The sequence below is a fragment of the Glycine soja genome, chromosome 11 (assembly GCF_004193775.1).
Source record: "Glycine soja cultivar W05 chromosome 11, ASM419377v2, whole genome shotgun sequence".
Classification (NCBI taxonomy): domain Eukaryota; kingdom Viridiplantae; phylum Streptophyta; class Magnoliopsida; order Fabales; family Fabaceae; genus Glycine; species Glycine soja.
In genome coordinates, this window is record NC_041012.1 from 11,130,378 (window position 1) to 11,152,772 (window position 22,395).

Genomic DNA, 22,395 nt, shown 5'->3' on the forward strand with positions numbered 1-22,395 from the left:
AAAATATAGCCCTTCTTCGTGAAAAAAAAAATATCAATTGATTTTGGGGTGAATGAAAAGTATATTTTCTTCGAAGAGAGATTAAAAATAATATTTTTTAAAATTAAGAGACTAAAAAGTAAGTTTAAATTTAAAAGACTAAAAATAAAAGTAACAAAACTTCAAGAAACAACTGAAAAATATTTAAGCAAAAAGTATATAAGTGAAAAAAATGAAATATAAATAACAACAAAGTATAATTAAAATATTTAATTTGTTATTTCATTTCTTATATTTTAAATGTATGTTTTAATATATATATATATATATATATATATATATATATATAAATATTTAAAATTATAGACTTAATTATACATTTTGCCTCTCAATTTTCATAATTTCATAAATTTTGTCATTTAATTTTTTTTACATATTTTATTTCTTAACTTTAAAAATTTTCGCACATTTTATCTTGTCATTAGTACACCACTAATGTAAAAAGTTGATTATTGATGTGTTGGAGTATTGTAGATATGGACTATTGTTGTGATTGTACAAAACATTGTTAACATGATAATTGATGTGGCAAGAAAATTAAATTATACTTTTTGCCTTTTTACTTTCAAAATTTTACATTGTTTGTTTGTCTAACTTTTTTTCACAGATCATGTCCTGACTTTTTAAATTTCACAAACTTTACCTCATATTATTTTATTTTTAGTGTGAGAATATTAAGATCTTAAAAATGTAAGTGTAATATGTATATTAATTTTTTAAATTTTTAGAGAGAGACTTTATAAGGTAGGTTAAACCACAAGCTTTTGTTTTTGTGAATGATTTAGCATATTCTCATCTCTACTTACATAACACATTTCTTGTTAATTTTTCTCTTCTCTTTCTTATTACATTACATATCACATTTATTATTCTCTTTCCTCCTTTCACATGTCTCTCTTCTCACCTATGGTATAGACACTCCAATGGATGCGACAAAAGATTTGTTTAATTCCTAGTCCCACAGGTAGATGAAAAGAAAATTGAAAATAATATATATATATATATATATATATATATATATATATATATAATAAGTTTATAGTTTGTTTCTACATAATGTGTGAATTATTATTATACTGTAAACATTGATATTTATCTTTAATTTTTACTCATAAAAAAATATAAAGCTTAAGAGTGCAAGCATAGCTTCATATTGCGATCCCACTTGGGGACTAAAAGTGGAAATAAAGCTTAGGGTTGAAGGGTTATTTTTTCTACACCATTCAAATTTCTTTTACACCCAACATATTTTTAAAAATTTCAAATTTATCCTTTTTTACTTTTTCTTCTTCAAATGGTCAATGCAAGTCTTGAACCTATGACTTTGCATTATTAACACAACACTCCAACCAACTAAACTAATAGGTTAATTATATTAAAAAATAATTAACATCGCTATATATAATACTAAAGATTCTAATATATATTTAATACACATATAAGTTTACACAATAAATTTTGATCTAATAATATAAAAAATGTAATAATAATTTTTATCTAATAATATTTTTTACATGTATAAATTTTAAATAAAAATAATAGGTTTAATAAAAATTTATATATGTAAAAAAACACATTATAATATAAAAGTTACTGATACAAAATTTATTATGTAAACTTATATGTGTATTAAATATACATTAAAAAATTTAGTTTTATATATAGCTCAGTTGATTAGAGTATCGTTCTAATAATATGAAAGTCACATGTTTGAGACTTACATGGGTCATTAATTTTAAATTATTTCATAAAATATATTTTTAATATAATATGGGGATTGGTAATCCATATGGGACTTACGGGTTCGGATTGACAATCCGTATGGGGTTATATGTAAGGGTATTTTTAGTTTTTCCCTCTCCATTTTTGGGTGTATTAGAAAAATTCCGGGTGCAGAAAGAAAATCGCAGGATTGAAAACAAAGAAGCCCAATAGTTACCCAAACTAGAACCCAAATGTTACCATTAATCTATCAACGGGCCCAGCCCAATATGTATCTTCGAAGAGGAGAAACCTCTCCGAGTCGGAGTTAGCATCGTCGACGTTGCGATGGAGAAGGAAGCGAGTAGCACCGACGACACTTCTTCGTTCACGCTTCTAGTGTCATGTACTTCTGGACTTTCACTTTCACAGGTTCGCTTCACTCCGAATCCTCACGACTCGCCTCAAACGTGCTTCACTAACGAACTTTTTTCTCATCGCTTTTGAAGGTTTCTGTGGCATGCAGCGAAGCCTACGACCGGATCCCCCACTCTGAGGTCAGCTTGGAGAATACGATTTCCGAGGTCGATCGCATTCGTTAACATTCGTTTTTACAAGTGATGCATTCATGTATTCTGCGCGTGCGTGCGTAAATTAGGTACTTGGATTTTTCATTCCGTTTTATGCTTTTGTTTCCTCTTATGCATATTTTTCTGTTTCCGTTGTGCAGATATGGGAGCAGAGGAGCCAGAAGAACAATTCGCTCTTCAATGGAAAGAAGTTCAGGGTATGTGCGCCTTGTTAATGAGATATTCTTACCTTCTCTGAAATTACTGTAATTCACCAAAATCCAAGTCATAACCCTTGACATTGGCAACTAATAACCATACGTGCAGTAATGTTAAAAATATAATGAGATTAATTATTAAATTAGATTCCGGTTGCTAAACTACTGAAGATATTAACTTCTTTTTTTTATCGGCAAATGCTAGTTTGTTAGTTTTGTTAGAAATGTCGGTTGGGGATTCGAAGCCGCGCCCTCTTCCTCCTCCCTCCTCCCTTCCCCAACCTTGTATCTCCTTATTTAAGATATTAACTAACTAATGTCATAGTACATGAGTATTTTTTATCTTTATTAATGTGTGTTTGGCTCGTTGGTGGCCCTGTTTTTTGATTATTTGGTTTCTTAATAGTACTCTTACGGCATGGACCAGATGAACAATAAAGGCTTAATTTAATAATTCATAATGCTATTTGACCCTAACATCATTGGCCCTTGGGATCATGGCATGTTTATTAGTCTATGGCCCTTGGATAAACTTCTTTATAGGAGAAGAAAATAAAAAAAGTAAAAATGCATTGAGTTTCTCTATAACTTGATCAACTTATGCACCTTAGCTTTTGCAAAAGTCAAATGAAAAGAGCTTTTGTAGAAGTTAAGCGCATTAAGTTGATTGTAGTTTATGTGACTAATGTGAGAAGCTCAATTCGTTTTACCTTCTTATTTTCTTCATATATAAGTGCTTATGGAAAAGTTCATCCAAATAGGGCCTATGTACATATTCCACAATATAATGCAATGACCTCAATCTCTTTCTCTTTCTCTCTCATTAGTCCTTTCTCTTTTTATGAATGTATGTGAGGTGTTATTGTAGCTAGAGTAAAGTTTGAGGCCCTGTCAAGGACTATCCCTAACAGAGTGTGTGTATCTTTTTTTGTTGCAAATATGACAGTATGGAGGGTATGTTTTGGAATCTGGAGATGGATCTGTCTGTGAACCACATTTATGCCTCCACCTAGGTTTGACAGATTATAGGTATCATCTCAGCGCCTCTCTTTTAAATGTTTCATTTTTTTTAGCATGGTTAGTGATATTGATAAGATGATAATGATCCTATAACATTGAATGATTCTATAACTTTTAATATGCATCTATGATTGATAGGTAGAAAATAGTTAAAAGTTATATTTGATAAATTAGTGAGAAGCTTTTTGTATTTCCAAATTAAATTTCAACATAACTGTGGTCTTTCGCTAAAAAAACATGTGCACGATTGATATATTAAACAATTTCTGTTTGTGTGTGTGTATCAGCTGACATACAAATTTCTGATGTTATTTGCAACAAATTTTGTAAAATCTGTACAGTTATCTTTAGTGTTTTTCTGAAACCAAGCATAGTTGAATCTTATTGCTATTCTCTCGTTGGATTTATTTTTGCTTATCAGTTGTACTTCCCTCTATTTATTAATTATTGGTTAAACTTTCTTCCAGGACTTTTGTGGGGACAAATTTAAGTCCTATGTGGGAAAGGTTCCTGTTTCCATCAGAAGGTAAATCATTACAATTTTCTGCCTTCTTTTTAACTCAAGTACTACTATTTTGTGGTTACCCTGTGACCTTAAACTGTTAGCACCTGAACTTAGGATAATGTGACACCTGACTTTCAAAATGAAGTTGCTTTGATGTCCAATAAAATCATCAGGAAGGGATCAAGGGGAAGGGGATGAGGGTTGAGTTATGTTCCCTCTGGATCTGCCTCCTCCTCTTCCATCCTTTCTTTGATTTGAATTGGTATTGATTTATTTGTCAATCTTTTGGCTTCATCCTTATTTCTCCTCAGATGATTCTGTTCTTTGTTAGCACACCTCCAGCCCACTAGGAAATGGTGCAGTGGTAGAGACAAATGACAACAAAATACTTGTATTACAATGAAGTAATAATGTTGGTGAATTTCCTGGACATTTTGTTTTCCCTGGGGGCCACCCTGAGGTATTCAATGGTGAAATGGATGTGCTAAATCCTTTCTGTTGCTGCTATCTACTGTTGCAGTAGTACCTTTATTTTCTACAATAGATATGTAATGGACAGTTAGTTCAAAAATAAGTCTTTAATTTGATTTTTGGGGGTGTGATGCATTTATTTGTCATGATATATGCTCCTTTTTGCTGTACCGTATTGTATTTTGCTCTTTCTACTTTACTGTATTGTCTTCTGTTCAATGATTAATTGATTACTGAATAGAAGCCCATAATTTTTTCATGTTCATAAAATTTATGCAATGACTTGGCTATACATTGATTTTTCTTTATTAATGATTGACAGCCTCAAGAAATTGGTATAACATCTCATCAATATGACAAGGAGTTAACAGAATCTGTTAACATTAAGGTTTCACAGGAGATTTTTGACAGCATTGTTCGTGAAGTAGTTGAAGAAATTGGAGTGCCAGCTTCATCCCTTGTAAGTTTCATAATTCCTACTCTGATAGTATTACTATGAGTGAAAACAACATACGTGGTTTTTACCTTTACAAGTGAGTGAGCTTCAGAGCCACCTAGTATGCTAGCTTTGGTAGACTTTCTGATTTATATGTTTTGGTTTTTTGTTATACACCTGTTCTCTTAGTGAATTGATTGCTGGTAAAATTTCAGTTGGTTGTGCTAATATTAATCTCCTGTCCCTTTTCCCTTTTAAACTGGGGTTGGATAGGTTTGAAAAGTATGTATCTAATTTTTGATCTTTTGTCATGTAGAGTATCCCGGCTTTCATTGGTATATCTCAAGGAATTTGAATGTGAGACCAGCTGCATTTTTCTCTATCAAATGCAATCTTGACTCAAAGGAAGTTCAGCAGTTTTATTCTATCACACAAGATGGCTATGAATCAACTCAGCTATATGCTGTTCCAATGGTGAATCTAAAGCTTGTTCTTATCATGTTAATGAAATTCATTCTTAATAACAATTATGTGATTATTTTCATTCTTATTTTTTGGCTGTTTCCATTTAAGAACATTTGCATTATTTCGATAGTGGCATTAATAAGAGACATGAGCATGGCCTTGGTGGGCTTTTTTTTTTCTTATGCAACAGAAGGCACACATCAAAATGATGATTGGTTCAGACTTAAGAAGAGCCCCCCATGGTGGGTTGCAGCTGTAGCATGATGAATCGATGATAATGACATAGCTACTTGTTTAGTGATATTTCTTTCTCTAGGTTATCATGGGATTTATTGGGACTAATAAACGTGATGGTTCAAAGATAAAAGCTAGTTTATTGTTAATAAAACTTTAAATCAGTCATTTTTAATGCCTATATTTAAAACTTGATTTTTTATCTTTCAGATTGAAGTAGAAAACATGACTTCTAGGATGCCTGGATTTGCTCTCTATAAATTGATGGCTGACACCAGGAAGATTACTTGATGAAAATTTGTAGCACTCATATTTGTCAAGAATCGTGGTAGCACTACATGCCTTCGAGGATTTTTCCTTCGTATGTAGTTTGATGCTGACATTGCCGTGTTGATTCTCCACTTCCCTTCCCATTGAAAGAGACATAAATCTTCCCACGGAATGCTATACAGATGTTCTCTTTCATTTCAATAGATTATACTAATGCTTGTTTTCAATTCATACCCAAATAAAATAAGGACAAAACTTAGATGCAGTTGTTTAGGTGTTTAGTGTTATTCTTAATTTAGAATTAGAGTTTCATCTTGATAGTTTGTGTAGTAAGGTTTCCATTAAATGTCAACACAAATTATTGAGGTGAAATTTTAATTCTAATTAGAGAACAATACCAAAATTCTATTGTTGTATTTATATTTTATAGCATATTATTTCGAATGGCTTCTATCCGATGGCCACCCTACCCAACACGGATAGACGTACTTGAGCTCAAGTGGCTCAAACTGCAGTCCATTTTGGACGAGTTTGCAGTCCACTTTAGTGTTATCATTTGAGATATTTATTTTGGATTTATCGCCGCATCCGTTTCGGTGAGAAAAATTATCTTCTTTTTATGAGGAAAGTGCTGCAATTGTTGAATAATATACATTTATTTGTAAACAGGAGCCCTTTAAGATTGAGATATTTTTCCTGTATCAAGCTTTTAGCTTTGTTGCCTATGAATTTTATGCTGCAAATTGAGCTTGTTCATTTTGTTTGGTTTATTTATTTATTTAAAATGTATGTATACGATAGGATATGCAGTTCTTATCCATTAAAATGATCGAATGAGTCTATGATCTTGACGGCTGATCGTTGAAACTTGTAGCGCTGACAATCTTTAGCTTCAAACTACAGAAGTTATTCCATTTTGTGATTTAAGACATGTTACATTCAAGAAGCTTTTCAACTTGCGCAAGGGTGGACCTAACTTTGGTGCTAGTATAGGGAGGAGGTGGCCTCTCAAAGCCAAAAAATTCCTTCGTAAACTTTCTTCTATATTTTATACTATTTAATTTAATTCATTTGGTAGGCTTTCATAAAGTTTAAATTTGCCTAGTTTTAATGCGTAAGTAATCTCACCTAATATTTTGTAATTAGGCCTCCCCGTTAAGTAATTTTCGGTGTGACACGGCACGACCACAGTTGCTGACTTATACCGCCAAAAGTGGTTATGCTGTATTGTGTGAGCATGTACGTGATATTATCAGATTCCTAAGCATTTACCAATAAAAAAAATCAGATTCCTAAGCATTAATCTTCATTGTAAAACTCAGATAGAACCTAATATTCTTATATATCACGAAGAGTTCTATAATTGAGGGAATGTGGATGCTATATTTTGAACAAATACCATTATGAATTGGGAATACCGGCAGCGTAGCTTAAAATCCGTATGTCAGGTCATGCTCATTGCTCAATAACTATTTCAGTCAATGGTCAACGGCCGGAAACATAAAAATTGGTCATCTTCCCCGGTCAACTTTCAGTTCACGTCAAACCAAAATTTTAATATGACCTTTAGAGTTTGGACAATAAGAAGTAGGGTACTAAAACCCACTATGCGAATAAATATTCATTAAACTTTTACACGATAAGAAGATGAGGGTCCCACCCTACGATTTAACATTAGTAGAAGAGAAACTAGAATTAGATGAGGGTCCCACCCTACGATTTAACATTAGTAGAAGAGAAACTAGAATTTTCAAATAACCTTATCATATAAAAATCTATTCTCACAATTTTTTTTTTGAAAGCGAAAAATAGAAAAATCTATTATAAAAGGATTTATTCTCCACATCTAGTACTAGAGTTTTATTATATTTTCTTAAAAAAATTATATTAATATTTCAAATATTAAATCTATGACAAATAAATAATAATTGTATGTAACATTTTAAGAATATCCAGTACCATCTTTACTTAATAATTAAAAATTATAATGGAACTTAAATTTATTCGCAATACCACCCTTTAACAGGATGTGCTTAAGGAGGCCAAAAAACTCTCAAACCAAAAGTTTTTTTTTAGGGAAAACCAAAAGTTTTTAAAAGACCTTTTATGTTTAATTTAAAATATTTCATTGGATGAGCTTAGTTATTTACATTATATATTATATCATTTATTTTTAGCTCTCCTCAAATAATAGGATTCAGACATATGGATGTGTATTATTCATTTCTTGACATCAATTAGGTTATGTAAGTATATTCCTTTCAGGAGACTATCATCGTGAAAAGAAACTTCAGTATTTTTATCTTTCCTTAGTCACTCTAATGCTAGTCTGTGCAGCAGGGGTCGAACTAGGTGTAGCCCAAGTTTAATGCTCAAGCTTCCCTCTTCATAATGTGTTAAATTGTTGCTCCCCCTAACATTTATTTTTGGTTCCGCCCTGGTCTGTAGTCTCCTAGTTATTCAAGTAGGTTTTATTTTAGCTTCCTAACACCCTTACTTTCTATTCACTTTTCCAAATAGAGCATACATGTTTTGTCTTGTGATTACATTGCTTCTCAGTCAGTTGCAGCTTTATATATGCCTAAGGGAAGAAAAAAAAAAAAAGACAGGTTGTGTCTCCCTAATTTTTTTTATAAATAAAGCATAGAATAAAAGAGGGAGAAAAAGGAGGAAGTTGATTAAAAAATGGAATGGTATAGTTAATTTTATATAATAAGAGTATTTTAAAAGGTAATTTAGTAAAAATTGTGATTTATAAGTTATTTTTTTATTAGTAAGAATTAAAATCTATACACAAATATTTAATCACGTGAATTAGACCTAGCTCCTTAATTGTGATTTATACATTCAATTCATACTTATATCAAGGTTTAACTTCTACCAAAAAATTAGATTTAAATGTAACTTTGGTTCTTTTATTTTTTTTAAATCTATAATTTTGATTTCATATTTTTATAGTAGAAACATTTAATCTTTCTTTTTTTTAAGTATGTAATTTTAGTTCTCCTATTTTAAAAGATATATTTAATCTTTCAATAATTGTAAAGGTCCTTCCATCAAATTTGAGAAGCTTGCTTACTAAGAAATTAATTTAATATGTCCCAAATTCAGTGAAATAGGCTGTGGAATGATGTAATTTGTTTAATTCACCTGATAGTGAATGTTAATCTCTTTACATACAATATTTTTCAGTTTGACGAAAAAATTAAAATTATAAATTTTATAAAATAAAAGATTAAATATTTTTATTTTAAAATAATAAATTAAAATTACGAATTTTAAAAAATAAAATATCTTTATTTTAAAATAAAATACCAAAATTACAAATTTTAAAAAATAAAAAGACAAAAAGTGCATTTAAGTGGAAAGATTAACATTAGCTTGGTTAAAAGAAGAGATCGTTGGTTTTGTTTGTATTTTCCTTTGGATGCTTGGCGGCTTGGCGCACCATGTCCATGCGACTCTGTGGCTGAGGTTTCCTGTTTTCTCATTTGTTATGGATATTGTTTTATTGACTTTCTTTTTTTATTTAAATACCACTGTTAGTCTATACACATATTTTTTTAGTTTTTATAAAAGTTTTCAATCATTGTATTTGAAAAAATTAACGAAACTTTAGTCTCATGTTAAATATTAGAAATATATTAATTTTATAATTCTTAAGGAATAAAAAAATCATTATTCATGTGTGTGTCTGTGTCATAATATGTTTTTCACATAATTTCATTTTGCCAATGTGTCAAATAATATGTTTTTCATAAAATTGAAAAAATAAGTAAAGAAAATGTTTATTCTTAATTATCTTTTACACAATTTTTTTGTTATCTAAAATTAGCAAAAATAAATAAATGCTGGACTAGGGTTGAAACTTGAAAGAGAGAGGCCGTGATTCACGTTTTTTGTGTACTCCGTATGTGAAATTGACCGGTATTTGAGGAATATATGTTATCAATTGCAGCGTTCGTGTATAAATTAGCATTTAATTGTCAACGTTAATAATTTGTATTGTTGAAATTTTTTTGGAATAGAAAATTGATAACCAATAAGAGGTAAAGTGGTAAACTTCTTTGCTGAAAATGACAGACTATTTGATTTATATAATTATACAAAGTAATGTTACAGTCTCTTTTAACAATCTTATTATAAATATTTTTAATATTTAATGAAAATATTAATTAAACTAAAAAGTAAAATGTAGAAATTCTGATATATGATTCAATTTTTTTACCATAAAAATTAAACATGAACCCTAACGTTTTACAATAATTACACACTCTTTTCAATTAAATGAGTTAAATCCTCTTCATATTTAATATTATAAATTTTTGCATAGTGGAGTAAACTTTTCATATACTTTTATAATATGTATTCTCTTTTAAAATAATTTTTACTTAATAATTTATTTTTAATTTTAAAATACATAAAAAATAATATAAATGGATATGATTATTTTAAAGAAAAATATTGCAAAAAGACCCCAAAAAAACTCAATTTTACAGTAGTATTAGTTTGATAGTACCAACTACCAACAGTCACGCGCCCAGCAGAACAACACTTGAAAATATTAACTTGGTTTGGAGGAACTCGCTGCTTTGATATATGGTATCTTACAATCTTATTGATATACTTGAGTATTCAGACGGGTCCATTTATATTTTATATTGTATATGAAGAGGATTTGGGTTATTTTTTCTTGGTTGTGTTATGAGAAAAAAAATCATGAAAAATAAATAGTAATTTACATAAGGTTTATCATTTTTTTATATTTTTATTGCAACATAAAAAAATATAGATAGATAGATAACGGTATTTTTTTTCCCAATAACCATAGATAACGGTGATATACTATAGTGATAAACGAATCTGGAGATAATACAAAACACATGTGCAAGAGACATATGGGAAAGACAAATATATAGCATATTTTGGATTTTCCCCGCGCAAGAAATAATAATGCTTTATTTCTTTAAAAGTAAATGACGTGACATGAATTTCAGTTAAATTTCATTTTAAGTTATTTTTCTTTTTAATTATGTAAATGTTTTATGACAGAATTCTTAATTAAGATGGTAAGCAGTAACATTATTTGATGTGTCATTTTTTAGTTTATATTATGGCTAATCACAGCATATTGAACTTTTACATTGGAACCGTTCACTATCATGGCATAGTCAACGAGATGAAACAACGACCAAACTCTTGAATGATGTTAGCATATTTATTTATTTATTTTGAAAAGTTGGGTAACTCTCAAGTCTCCATGAGTCAGATAGCCTATTGAATACAACAAGGTTACTCCAGTATTCTCTTTTCTTTGAAAATTGGGTTTATTGAATGTGAAATTCAATCCTAGCTAGTTCATTACATTTTCAAAGACCGTCCTCTACACAGACTACATATATAGTTAGAAAAAAAAATCCCATTGAAAATTGTTAAGAATATTATTAGTTTATAGGTATTTATTACTGGTCAAATAAAATTTGATTCTCTTAACAAAATTAATGAGATGTGATATTATCTTAAAAGATATATAAGGTAAATAATTATAAAATTAGAGTTTAGCAAGTTCTCCTGTATAAAAAACCTTTCATTTATATACCTGTATAAATATCACTACCTAGCACTCAGCAAAAATAAAAAATAAAAAATCACTACCTAAATCGTTTGATAATATTGACAAACACAAGATAAGACATACACTGTGACTTCACAATAACGGTTGTGAGCGAGACATTATTGAGGGAATTATTTATAGGGGGCACAATTATTAGGGAATTTTGTGTATAGATGTAGATGCCTCCTTATCTTGAGTGCAAATTCTGAGTAGGGATATTATATGCGGAAATTAAGGCAATTATTCTCTGAGACGAAATCGAGGGCAATGCCATAGTTAGTTTTTTGTCGATTGGGAATGTGAGGAAAGATAGTTATTAGAATCTCAATCTCTTACTACACCATTTTGCATTGGCATGGATAAACAAACCACTTTGCATATGCGTTTTTCAGTGTTTGTCGGGTCAGGTTACCCAAATGAAGCATGTCAATATGTTGCTTCAGTGATTCTAATTTTGCCTGCACCTTCACGCGGAGAACAAGTTCCACCATATGGTTGAGTACCAGAAATTTTATAAAGGAAAAATTTGCGATGGCCATTACTGACCCAATTTTTAAATGGGTGTATTGTAAATTATTAATTATATGAGTATCCATTTAAATAATGTGGCATGGGTGTGCCCACTTTCCCACGTCCGTCCAAAAACAGACACTATCACGTCGTCAAGACCAATCGTGTGGACCCAATGTTGAGTCAACTCGCTGTAACCCCTAATCACTAATCACGGCTGATACCAAAGATGGAGGAGGTGGATTAAGTCGAACAAAGTTAGAGGTAGTTAAAATTTCTTTTATCGACTTAAATTTGATTTAATTTAAACTTTTGAATATTTTAGTTTAATGAATTTGTTTTTTCTTTTTTCACCATGATCATTTTTATTATTTTTATAATTATTATCACAACTTTTATTATTGTCATGTATCATTATTGTCTATTCTAAATATCATTTTTTATAATGTTATCATTTTAACTATTATTAATTTTGTCATCATGATCACTATCACCATATAGATTATTATTGTCATTTTCATTGTTTACAACCATCCATTACCTTTATTTTGCTGTCATATATGTTGTCATTGAAATTTTTATTATCATAAATATTACCTCATCCACTATTGTAATCATTATGCATGACATCATTTCTAATATTATTATTATTATAATTATTATTGTTATTGTTACTATTCCTACTAACATATTCATAACAATTCTTATTGTTGTTACATGACATTTTTATTATTATCATTATCATTTTATTTTTATTATCATTATTTTATTTATTATTATGATCATTATTTTTTTTTTCTCTCACCACTCTTATTATGACTATTATTGACATCACCTCTACCAGTAACATTATTATACACTCCTATCTCATGATTGTTGCCGTCAATCCCTTCTATATGAATAACTTTGTTATTTGCATGTAATATGTATATATTATTTTATACATTCTTATCGTATCCTTATGATCAAATCAATCCTTAAATACCTATTTGTTTTCTTAAGACTAAGTAATTTAAGTTGTTTATAATTACTTTATAAATAAATAAAAAACTTTTCCTATCCGAAATCAAAACATCATCTCCTTATCCAAAAATTACCTTTTACCAAAAAACTATCGACTAATAAATTGAGTGTAAGAAAGTTTAATCTTTCGATAATAAATGTAAAGAATTTTATTTTACTGAACTATGAATAAATTGAGTCATGAGTAAGCCAGTGAATTTGCTTAGCTCACTTCCCACCTTCCCTCACTTTTGTTCTCTTTCTTGTTATCAATAATAATAAATTCTCCTTTCAATTGTTTGAAAATAATTAAATAAATAAAACATGTTTTATACATTAAAATTTGATTCCCACTATTAAAAGTGAGATAAATCTCTTATAAAAAAAACATTTTAAGATGTATGACTTGATGATTATTTAATATTTTTGTTTTTAATTTTAAATTATTAATCACTTAAAAAATATATTTATTTTTTCTTCTGAAATTTCAACTACTTATACTATAAAAATATTTATTTTTAAATTTCTTCTTTACATTCGAATTTTCTTCTTCCAAAATCTAAACTGCTTATAAATGCCAAGTTGATCCCTTTTGAATTTTACATTATTATTATTTTCTCTCTCCTAGATCCCATATGCTCCACTTCTGTATGTTAAATTAAAATTAACTACCTTGAAAATGACTTAATCATTTAGTCTACTATTACTTGAAAACGGCACATGTAATTCTTAAGTTTTTTTTTAGAAAATGAACTTTATATTTTTTTATAATTAATTATATATGTACATACTAATTATTTTAAATAGCTTTTTAAATTGTATCTAAATAAATTATGTATATATCTTATAATTTTACTATTTTCTTTCAATTTACAAATTTTTTAAATTTTACTCAAATTTGAAATACTCATATCATTTATGTGACACTGGCTAGCTATATTAATCTTTGTTTAAATTATTTCCCATCGCAATCAACCTGGTTTAAGACGAAGTGCATGCACCTTGGCTAGTTGTTGTTGGAGTGTGCCAAATTAACGAGGTTGACATTAGAAAGGCACGTTTCTGGTAGTGTGTTTAAACTAGACTATCCATTGATCAAGTATGAAGCATGTCTTTGAAAAGTGAAAACTTCGGATTTAATATATGTCAAGATGCATAGAGCCATCTCTCATAGATCATAACTGGTATTTTTATTTTATTGATGAACTAAAAGTATATTTTATATTTTATAAGAGACAATTCACGTACAATTGGAAATTTTTATATAAATCAGTAATATAATGTAATATTTACAATGTTATGTGACTAGCTTTTTCATTGGAAAATTTCCTCATACAGTCGAATCTTTAACCTTACTTAAAACGAGTCAAGTTTATATTGCTTGAGTCACCTACTCGTCAGTACTTAATCATATACATTGATATTGTTTACTTTTAAAAAAATGGAAATACCCAGTTCAAGATGAAATAATTATTAACAATGAATTTTAAAATGTTTCATTATAGCCACAACAAACTTACAATTTAAAATCTGAAGATAAAATTAGTATTTTAATTCTCTAATTTCAATTTAATTTTCTAATTTCCTTCAGTTCAGTTTAATCTTTTAACACAGTCTTAAAAAATGTAATATTGTAACTTTTCATTTCATAATTGTTTTAGAAACTCTTTTTTTAGTTAGAGTGAATTAACAGAAAGGTTAACATTATTATAACAAAAAATTGACGATAGAAACTTAAAAGACCACCGAAACACAAAAAGAAAAGTTTAATGATTAAAATTTACCAAAAAATGATTATATTAAATTTTTTTATTAAAGTTAAAGAACTAAAATATTAATTTTATCAAACTTAAAAATGTTAGTAAAGGCGACAACTATATAAATTACTTTTATTAAAAAAATTATCAAAATTACTAAATTAAGATTTTGACTCAACTTTTCTGTCATATAATTAGAAATTAAACACTGATGATTTGACAAAAACGAACTTGTTATGAATATTATGTTTAAAATATAAAAATTATATTGACGATTTTTACATGCATACTGTAAGATACCCACAGGCTGCTATGTTTACTAGCTTCGGGAGAGGAACAAATGTCTCTGTTGGAAATTGCTCATTCGTTTCGAGTTTTTATTTTTATTTTCTGTAACAAGAAAATATTAGGATTTGGTAATAGTACTTAACTATCTCTCCTCCTACCCAATCTGTTCATTTGAGAGTAAAATAATACCTTTCTTTCGTAACTTCATTTTCAGCCAAAAATTGAATCTCTCAATCTTTCATTAAAGGACGCAAATGTTGAATTATTTGTGCCACTTTTTTGAGTTTCTATTACTATTTATCAATGCAGGATAGTTTGTGTGACGAATGCTATTTTTTCCCCATTTGTTTTTAATGTTTACCATTAAAGCATATTTTTTAAAGCATATTTTTTCCCCATTTGGTAAATTGGGGTTCTATTACTATTTACGAAATAACACGCATAAACCCACAAGCTTATAAAAAGAAAATAAGTTTGACCAGATTGAATTGATTTAATTAATTATACCTTTAGTTTTTTTAGGAAATACCTTTAGTTTTTTAAAAATGAAAATTACTTTTTTAAAATATTAAATAAATATAAATTTGTAATATAAAAGTAGTTAAATCAAATATACATTAAATTTTCCCTTAAAAATATATAATAAAAAAATGAGTCCAAATGTCCTTAAATAAAATGTATAACTCAATTGATTTAATAGAATACATGAATAATTGGAAACCTTTTGATATTATTTCCGATTCTTACAAATAAAAAAAAGAATTATTAGTTAAATTGGATTAAATCCACTTTGAGAATGAATTACAAATCTCAACCATCTCAATTATGAGTAAGTTGCCACTTGAATTGGGTTGGCTTGCTATAATTATAAAATAAAAGTTATAAAAGGGCGATCTATGACACCAAATAAGTATATAGTAAAAAATAAAAATATAAAGATGAAATTATATTTGCATTCTTGAGATTTCTTTGAATTACATATAACATTACTTTTTTTTTTTCTATTCTCACACTAATTCTTTTAATATTTAAAAATATTACGCGGATATTCATATATATGTTATATTATACTAACACCCCTTAATGTTTAAAAGTATTATAAAAAAATAAATTATAAATGATTCAACGCAACTTATTATAAGTTCAACTCATTTTACCATTCATAATTTCTCAAATTCAGAAGCTTAAAAAAATAAAATATAAACTATAATAATTGATTAAAAAATGATGAAGAATATTTTTTTCACTTTTAATATTTTATTATAATTTTAAAATTTATTTTAATAGATACAGTATAGTACTTTATTATTTCAAATATATTTCTCAATTTAAAAAAGAAAAAGAAAAAAAAAAGAAGGATAATGAGGACTTAAAATTAGCGATGGAGGAGTCAACTGAAAATCTGTTGCTTAAAGAGAAAGCACATTGTCCACTCGCGGCAGTGGGAATCGAAGTGCGCGTGGCACTTCCTTCTGTTAATTACGTTTCCATTCGTTGGACGCTTTCGTTTTTTTGGTCTCATGCTTGTCTTTCACCGCCGTTGCTGTTTGCCACTCTTTTTTCCTTTTATTCTTCTCTTCACTCACTCTTCATTTTTTACTATTATTCACAAACACAACACTTTCTCCTCCTTCTAATTCCATCGTCACTAAGTTACTTATTAAGTTTGGTAGCATAGCTCTGCCTCTGATTTAGATCCGCATAAAGTTGTTACTTACATGTGCCTTTCGTCTCTTATATCTTAATCATTGCTCTCTATTGCCTTAGCCTATGCTTATTCTTTTCACCTTCTAAGTTCTAAATATTCATTGCCCAGAACCAAATCACTTTCTTTTTTTCCTTCTCTGTCCCCAAAGTTCGTTGCTTTACATTACAGGGTGTCCAACCAAAGCTATCCTCAAATCTCAATGCTTTCTACCAACAATAACACAACAAGGTGAGACTGGGACTCTTCCTTCAAACTCAGCTATGATAAAAAAAAAAGATTTTTTTTCTTTTCTTAAATTTGCACCTTTGTGATTACTTCTTTTAGAACTTCACTCCTACCACTTTCTCTTAAACACGAAGAAAATGCAATTTTTTTTCTTGGTGCTGTGGTTTTAACTTTTTTAAGTTTTAACTTTTTTAAGTTTTAACTCCAGTTTTTTTTTTTTTTGGTGACCAGTGCAATGATTCTGGAGGGTTGCAGGAGGATATAAAGTTTCTGATATTTTCAGACTTTTTTATTTATTTTTTATATTGATTTGGATGATCCTCTCCTCTGAGTTGCTGCTTCAAGGAGAGAGATAATTATTTGGGATGAAAGATGCTAGTGTTGATCTGGGTTTTTGCTGGAAGGAAGAAAAGAAGGTTCTGAATTCTGATATATAGTAGCAATTAAGAGTCAAAAGTGAGAGATTCATTAGGTTGGTGTTAAATCCAATTCCAATGGACACACCAAATGCACAGCCACAAGCTGCATCAGCAAGCACGCCAAGGACGCCAAGGAAAAAAATGACTAAGCAATTGACAGGTAAAAGGGATGATACACCTTTGCACTCTGCATCAAGAGCAGGGAATATGAGTGTTCTGAAAGACACGGTTAGTGGTAGTGAAGAGGGTGAATTGCGTGTGTTGTTGACAAAGCAGAACCATGCCGGAGAAACGATTCTTTTTGTTGCTGCTGAATATGGTTATGTTGAAATGGTTAGGGAGCTGATTCAATATTATGATCCTGCTGGTGCTGGAATTAAGGCCAGTAATGGTTTTGATGCACTTCACATTGCTGCCAAGCAAGGGGATTTAGGTATGTCTTCAATGTGGTTTTGTCTGTTTTTTCTTTTGTGGTGTGTGATCTTCGGATGGAATCTCAGTTTTGTTTTTGTTGAGATGCCTTGAAGAGAAATGCAAGCAACACACTCTTTTCTATTAATTGAAATTTATTGGAAATTACAAAATTTTGTGTGTTTCACATCTTATTCGATGAACTTTTCTCATGATTTTGTAGTTGTCAATAATTTTAACTAATACAAGAAAGTATGTTGGAAAGAGTGTGTTACTAGAATTCCTCGTGCCTTGAATTTTTTGTTAATGGATTGTCCTGAACTAAAACCCGACCCAATATTTTGGAGCTCAAAATCTAAAGATTTGTTTTTTTGTACTTCCTTGGAATGTGAATCAGTTTATTGGGTTGCGATTAGGGTAAAATAGGGGACGGGTTGTTGATTGTATCATTGATAGAGACTCTTTGTATTTGTTCTCTTAAAAGAAATTGAATCTCTCTGACTGTCCGTGGATGTAGAGGTCACATTGGCCTTTTCTTTTTTTATTATTTTTGTACTTGTCATAATAACAGTTTTTCTTGTTGCAGATATTGTGAAGATCCTGATGGAGGCTCATCCTGAATTGTCAATGACTGTGGATCCATCCAACACCACAGCAGTGCACACTGCTGCATTACAAGGGCATACTGAGATAGTAAAGCTTCTATTGGAAGCAGGTAGTAATCTGGCAACCATTGCTAGAAGTAATGGGAAAACAGCTTTGCATTCTGCTGCGAGAAATGGACATTTGGAGGTTGTGAAAGCGCTATTGGGGAAGGAGCCTGTGGTTGCAACGCGGACAGATAAGAAGGGACAGACAGCACTTCACATGGCAGTGAAGGGACAGAGTCTTGAGGTGGTGGAGGAGTTGATAAAAGCTGATCCCTCAACAATAAACATGGTTGATAATAAGGGTAACACAGCATTGCATATAGCAACCAGGAAGGGCAGGGCTCAGGTAAATTAGACTATGCCTGTCTTAATTATGCTTATATTTACATAAAAAATTCATATGTAAGATTATGATGATAAAAAGTAGAATGTGATTTAGATCGCCATTCACTATTCACTTGTATAAATCATAAATGTGTTCTTTTCATAGTGTGCCTATCCTGCATAGAAAACAAGAATACCATATTGTTTGATAGTACTCCTAGTATTAGGAATTCATGGTAGCAATCAGCTTGAATGATTTCTTCCGGATGGTGAACGTTGTTGTATTCTTTTTGTTTTTAGTTTGAAATATGAGTCCATAATCTTTTATTACTATATGAAGACAAAGGAAGTGGCAGCCCAATTTTTTTATGATATTTGGCTAATCATTTTGGAAACAGTCATCTGAAGTCATTTTAAGTTATTAGAAATTTAGAATGTTAGTGCCTGTTATAGACTTATGCGCTTGTTTCCAGGACGAAAGAAAAATGTAAGAATAGATTTGGCCAACATTTGGGTTGAAATCTAATTTATAGTTGCTGGTGTCTGTGTTTTCTTCATAGCAACTGAGGAGTCAATTTCCCCCATATTTTAGATGTGAACAAATTGCCCACTTCCAAGAGATATGCATATGTAACATCTGAGTGTTGAATCTTATTCCAGATTGCAATGGTTTGATTTGTGATATTCATAAAGTGTCTACATTCGAGCCTTTAGCTTCTACATTCTGAAAGTGTCTTCAGAAATATATTGTTTTTGAAAATAGGACTGTATTTAACAGGATTGGCTATTGAAAAAATGAAATGAAAAAAAAGGAAGTTTTGAGAGCATGATCTTACTTTTAGTGCCTAGACTCTTGAGTTGAAGAATCATTACCAGAAATAGTGTTGAAACTTGAAACATTCAGGGCTAGGAATTAGTCTTGATCAAGTTTCACATTCATGAAAAATAGTTTTTTGGGGTATTAACGAGATTATTAATAACATAAAGCACAATACTCATTATGAACATAAAGGAACATTCTGCTGCATCTCTAAGTGGAAGAAGCATATATGCATCATGTTATAAACCATCCTTTTTCTGGTTACCTATTAGCAAGACCAGAATTGACCCTTTTGTGGGACTGAATCATCTCAATATAGCAAAATCCAATCCAAACCATCTTCAATTTGCTTTCATACAGATACATTGCTAGTATAAAGTAACAATGTGATTGGAAAAGATAATTTAATATTTGTTTCAAGTTGTTGGATTAATGGCAGAGTCTAAACTCTTAATTTCTGTTAGTGCAGATTATTAAGTTGCTTCTTGGGCAGACAGAAACCAATGGCTTGGTAGTTAACAAATCTGGCGAAACTGCACTAGACACAGCTGAGAAAACTGGGAATTCTGAAATTAAAGACATTCTCCTTGAACACGGTGTTCGAAGCGCCAAAGCCATAAAGGCTCAACCAGGAACAGCTACAGCCCGAGAGTTGAAACAAACTGTGAGTGACATAAAGCATGAAGTCCACTACCAGTTGGAACACACACGCCAAACTCGAAGAGGTGTTCAAGGCATAGCCAAGCGCATCAACAAAATGCATGCTGAAGGACTCAACAATGCAATAAACTCCACAACTGTGGTTGCAGTCCTCATTGCCACAGTTGCCTTTGCAGCCATCTTCACAGTCCCTGGCCAATTTGCTGATGATCCAAAAGTCCTCCCTGCAGGAATGACCATTGGTGAAGCAAACATAGCACCGCAAGCTGCATTTCTCATTTTCTTCGTCTTTGATTCCATCGCGCTCTTCATTTCTCTGGCCGTCGTGGTGGTGCAAACCTCAGTCGTGATCATAGAAAGCAAAGCAAAGAAGCAGATGATGGCCATCATTAACAAACTAATGTGGTTGGCTTGTGTGCTTATCTCTGTGGCCTTCTTGGCACTGTCATTTGTAGTGGTGGGGAAGGACCAGAAGTGGCTTGCAATTGGAGTCACAATCATAGGGACAACTATAATGGCCACAACTTTGGGCACCATGAGTTACTGGGTCATTAGGCATCGCATTGAGGCCTCAAACTTAAGGAGCATTCGGAAATCTTCAATGGGAAGCAGGTCAAGGTCTTTTTCAGTGTCTGTTATGTCAGATTCTGAGCTACTAAACAATGAGCGTAAGATATTGTATGCGATATAGAATCACTAATAAAGCCTTGTTGCCCTTTCATACTAAAGTGAGTATAATCATACTTCCCCCATGTTTAATAGTATGCTTAATACTCTATTTTCAGTCTAATCAAAGATTTTGAGTCCGAATTTTGAGTATACATTACACAGCTACATTAAAATATTTGGAGGAAAATTTTTATTACCTAACATGATCCTATCCAATTTGAATAAGATTATTTATTATAAAAAAAATACATGTTATTTAAACAAAAAAAAAACACATTATTTTAATATAATGATTCCAATTTTAATTAATAAAATATATTTGAATAGGTTAACTAATATTAAAGTGATCATGTGATTCAAATTTCTTAAACAAGATGTATGAAGAAAGGTGCTTAATAGTTTTTTTTACAAAGATTACTCATAATCATTAAATACTTCACACTGATAAATTGATAACAAAAAATGAATTGGTTCAAGAAATAATACAATGTTATACGTTTATTAAGAATAAATCATTAGTTCATTTACTAATCTATGCCTTAAGTAATGGTTAAGTTATTATTAATCAATAAATCATGTGAAATTTTCAATGCATCAATAACACGTTTGCTTTCACAAAAAGTACAGCCCCATTGTCCCAAGAAAAAAAAGGAGAAAAAGAGAACAGATAATTTTTCCTCCATTCATTAAACCAAGCCAGACAGTTTTCTAGTATCTCGGGTACAATGAAGTTGCAACAAAAAATAAAAAAAGAAGAGGACACAATGCAAAAAACAGCTGTCCCAATTATTGTCGTAGTTGACATTTTAGTTTATATTTCTTTTCTGCTATGTGACAAAATATACAAAGACACATCAAAAAGACTAAAACATGGCATCGGTTAGAGAAATCAAGTGATAGATTTATTGCTATTGGGCCTAATGTATGCTTTGTCTGGACTTTGATGTTCATATCAGCTGGACTGAATGAACTGATCAAGACTATGCTTGGTACTTGGTAGGTTGAATCAGTGTTGTATTTCTGTTTCTCTTGTTTTGCAGTTTCCTCTTCTATCCGATGCATGACACAAAAATACAGTAATTTACTTTTTGTTTTTGACTTTCTTTGTCAGTACAAACATTGAAAAAAGTTCTTACAGAAACAAGCTTATTCTGTTTAATTGCTTATTTTTCAGAAGTTAATTAATAATTAATAAGATTTTTTCATTAAATCAACAATCCAATTTCACAACTCATTTTAGAAAAATAAGGCCTCGAAATTGGCAAATGTAGGCCCAATTTTCAGCTTTTATGGACCTAGCCTATCCATCAACTTAGAACTTGCAATTCCTTTATGCAATCATTTTTGCTTGATGCACCCCAAATTTTGTAAAGTCTCCATCTTATCGAATCTTCTTGCCACAGCCAATAA

At 30.3% G+C, this 22,395-nt stretch overlaps 1 protein-coding gene and 1 pseudogene across 1 annotated transcript; both read left to right on the forward strand.

Annotated features, from left to right (window-relative positions):
* Positions 1-2,034: 2,034 nt before the first annotated feature.
* On the forward strand, positions 2,035-6,627 carry LOC114375102 (annotated as a pseudogene).
* Positions 6,628-16,611: 9,984 nt separating this feature from the next.
* On the forward strand, positions 16,612-21,137 carry LOC114376020 (ankyrin repeat-containing protein At5g02620-like). Its single transcript, XM_028333919.1, has 4 exons — positions 16,612-17,035; positions 17,264-17,884; positions 18,449-18,858; positions 20,126-21,137. Exons 2-4 carry the CDS (start codon positions 17,527-17,529, stop codon positions 21,005-21,007), a joined length of 1,650 nt encoding a protein of 549 aa, XP_028189720.1. The 5' UTR covers positions 16,612-17,035; positions 17,264-17,526; the 3' UTR covers positions 21,008-21,137.
* The last annotated feature ends 1,258 nt before the right edge of the window (positions 21,138-22,395 follow it).

Coding starts and splice junctions, on each gene's coding strand:
- LOC114376020 (XM_028333919.1), top strand. CDS start 17,527: ATGGACACACCAAATGCACAGCCACAAGCTGCATCAGCAAGCACGCCA. Junction 17,885..18,448: donor TGCCAAGCAAGGGGATTTAG/GTATGTCTTCAA, acceptor TTCTTGTTGCAG/ATATTGTGAAGATCCTGATG. Junction 18,859..20,125: donor CCAGGAAGGGCAGGGCTCAG/GTAAATTAGACT, acceptor CTGTTAGTGCAG/ATTATTAAGTTGCTTCTTGG.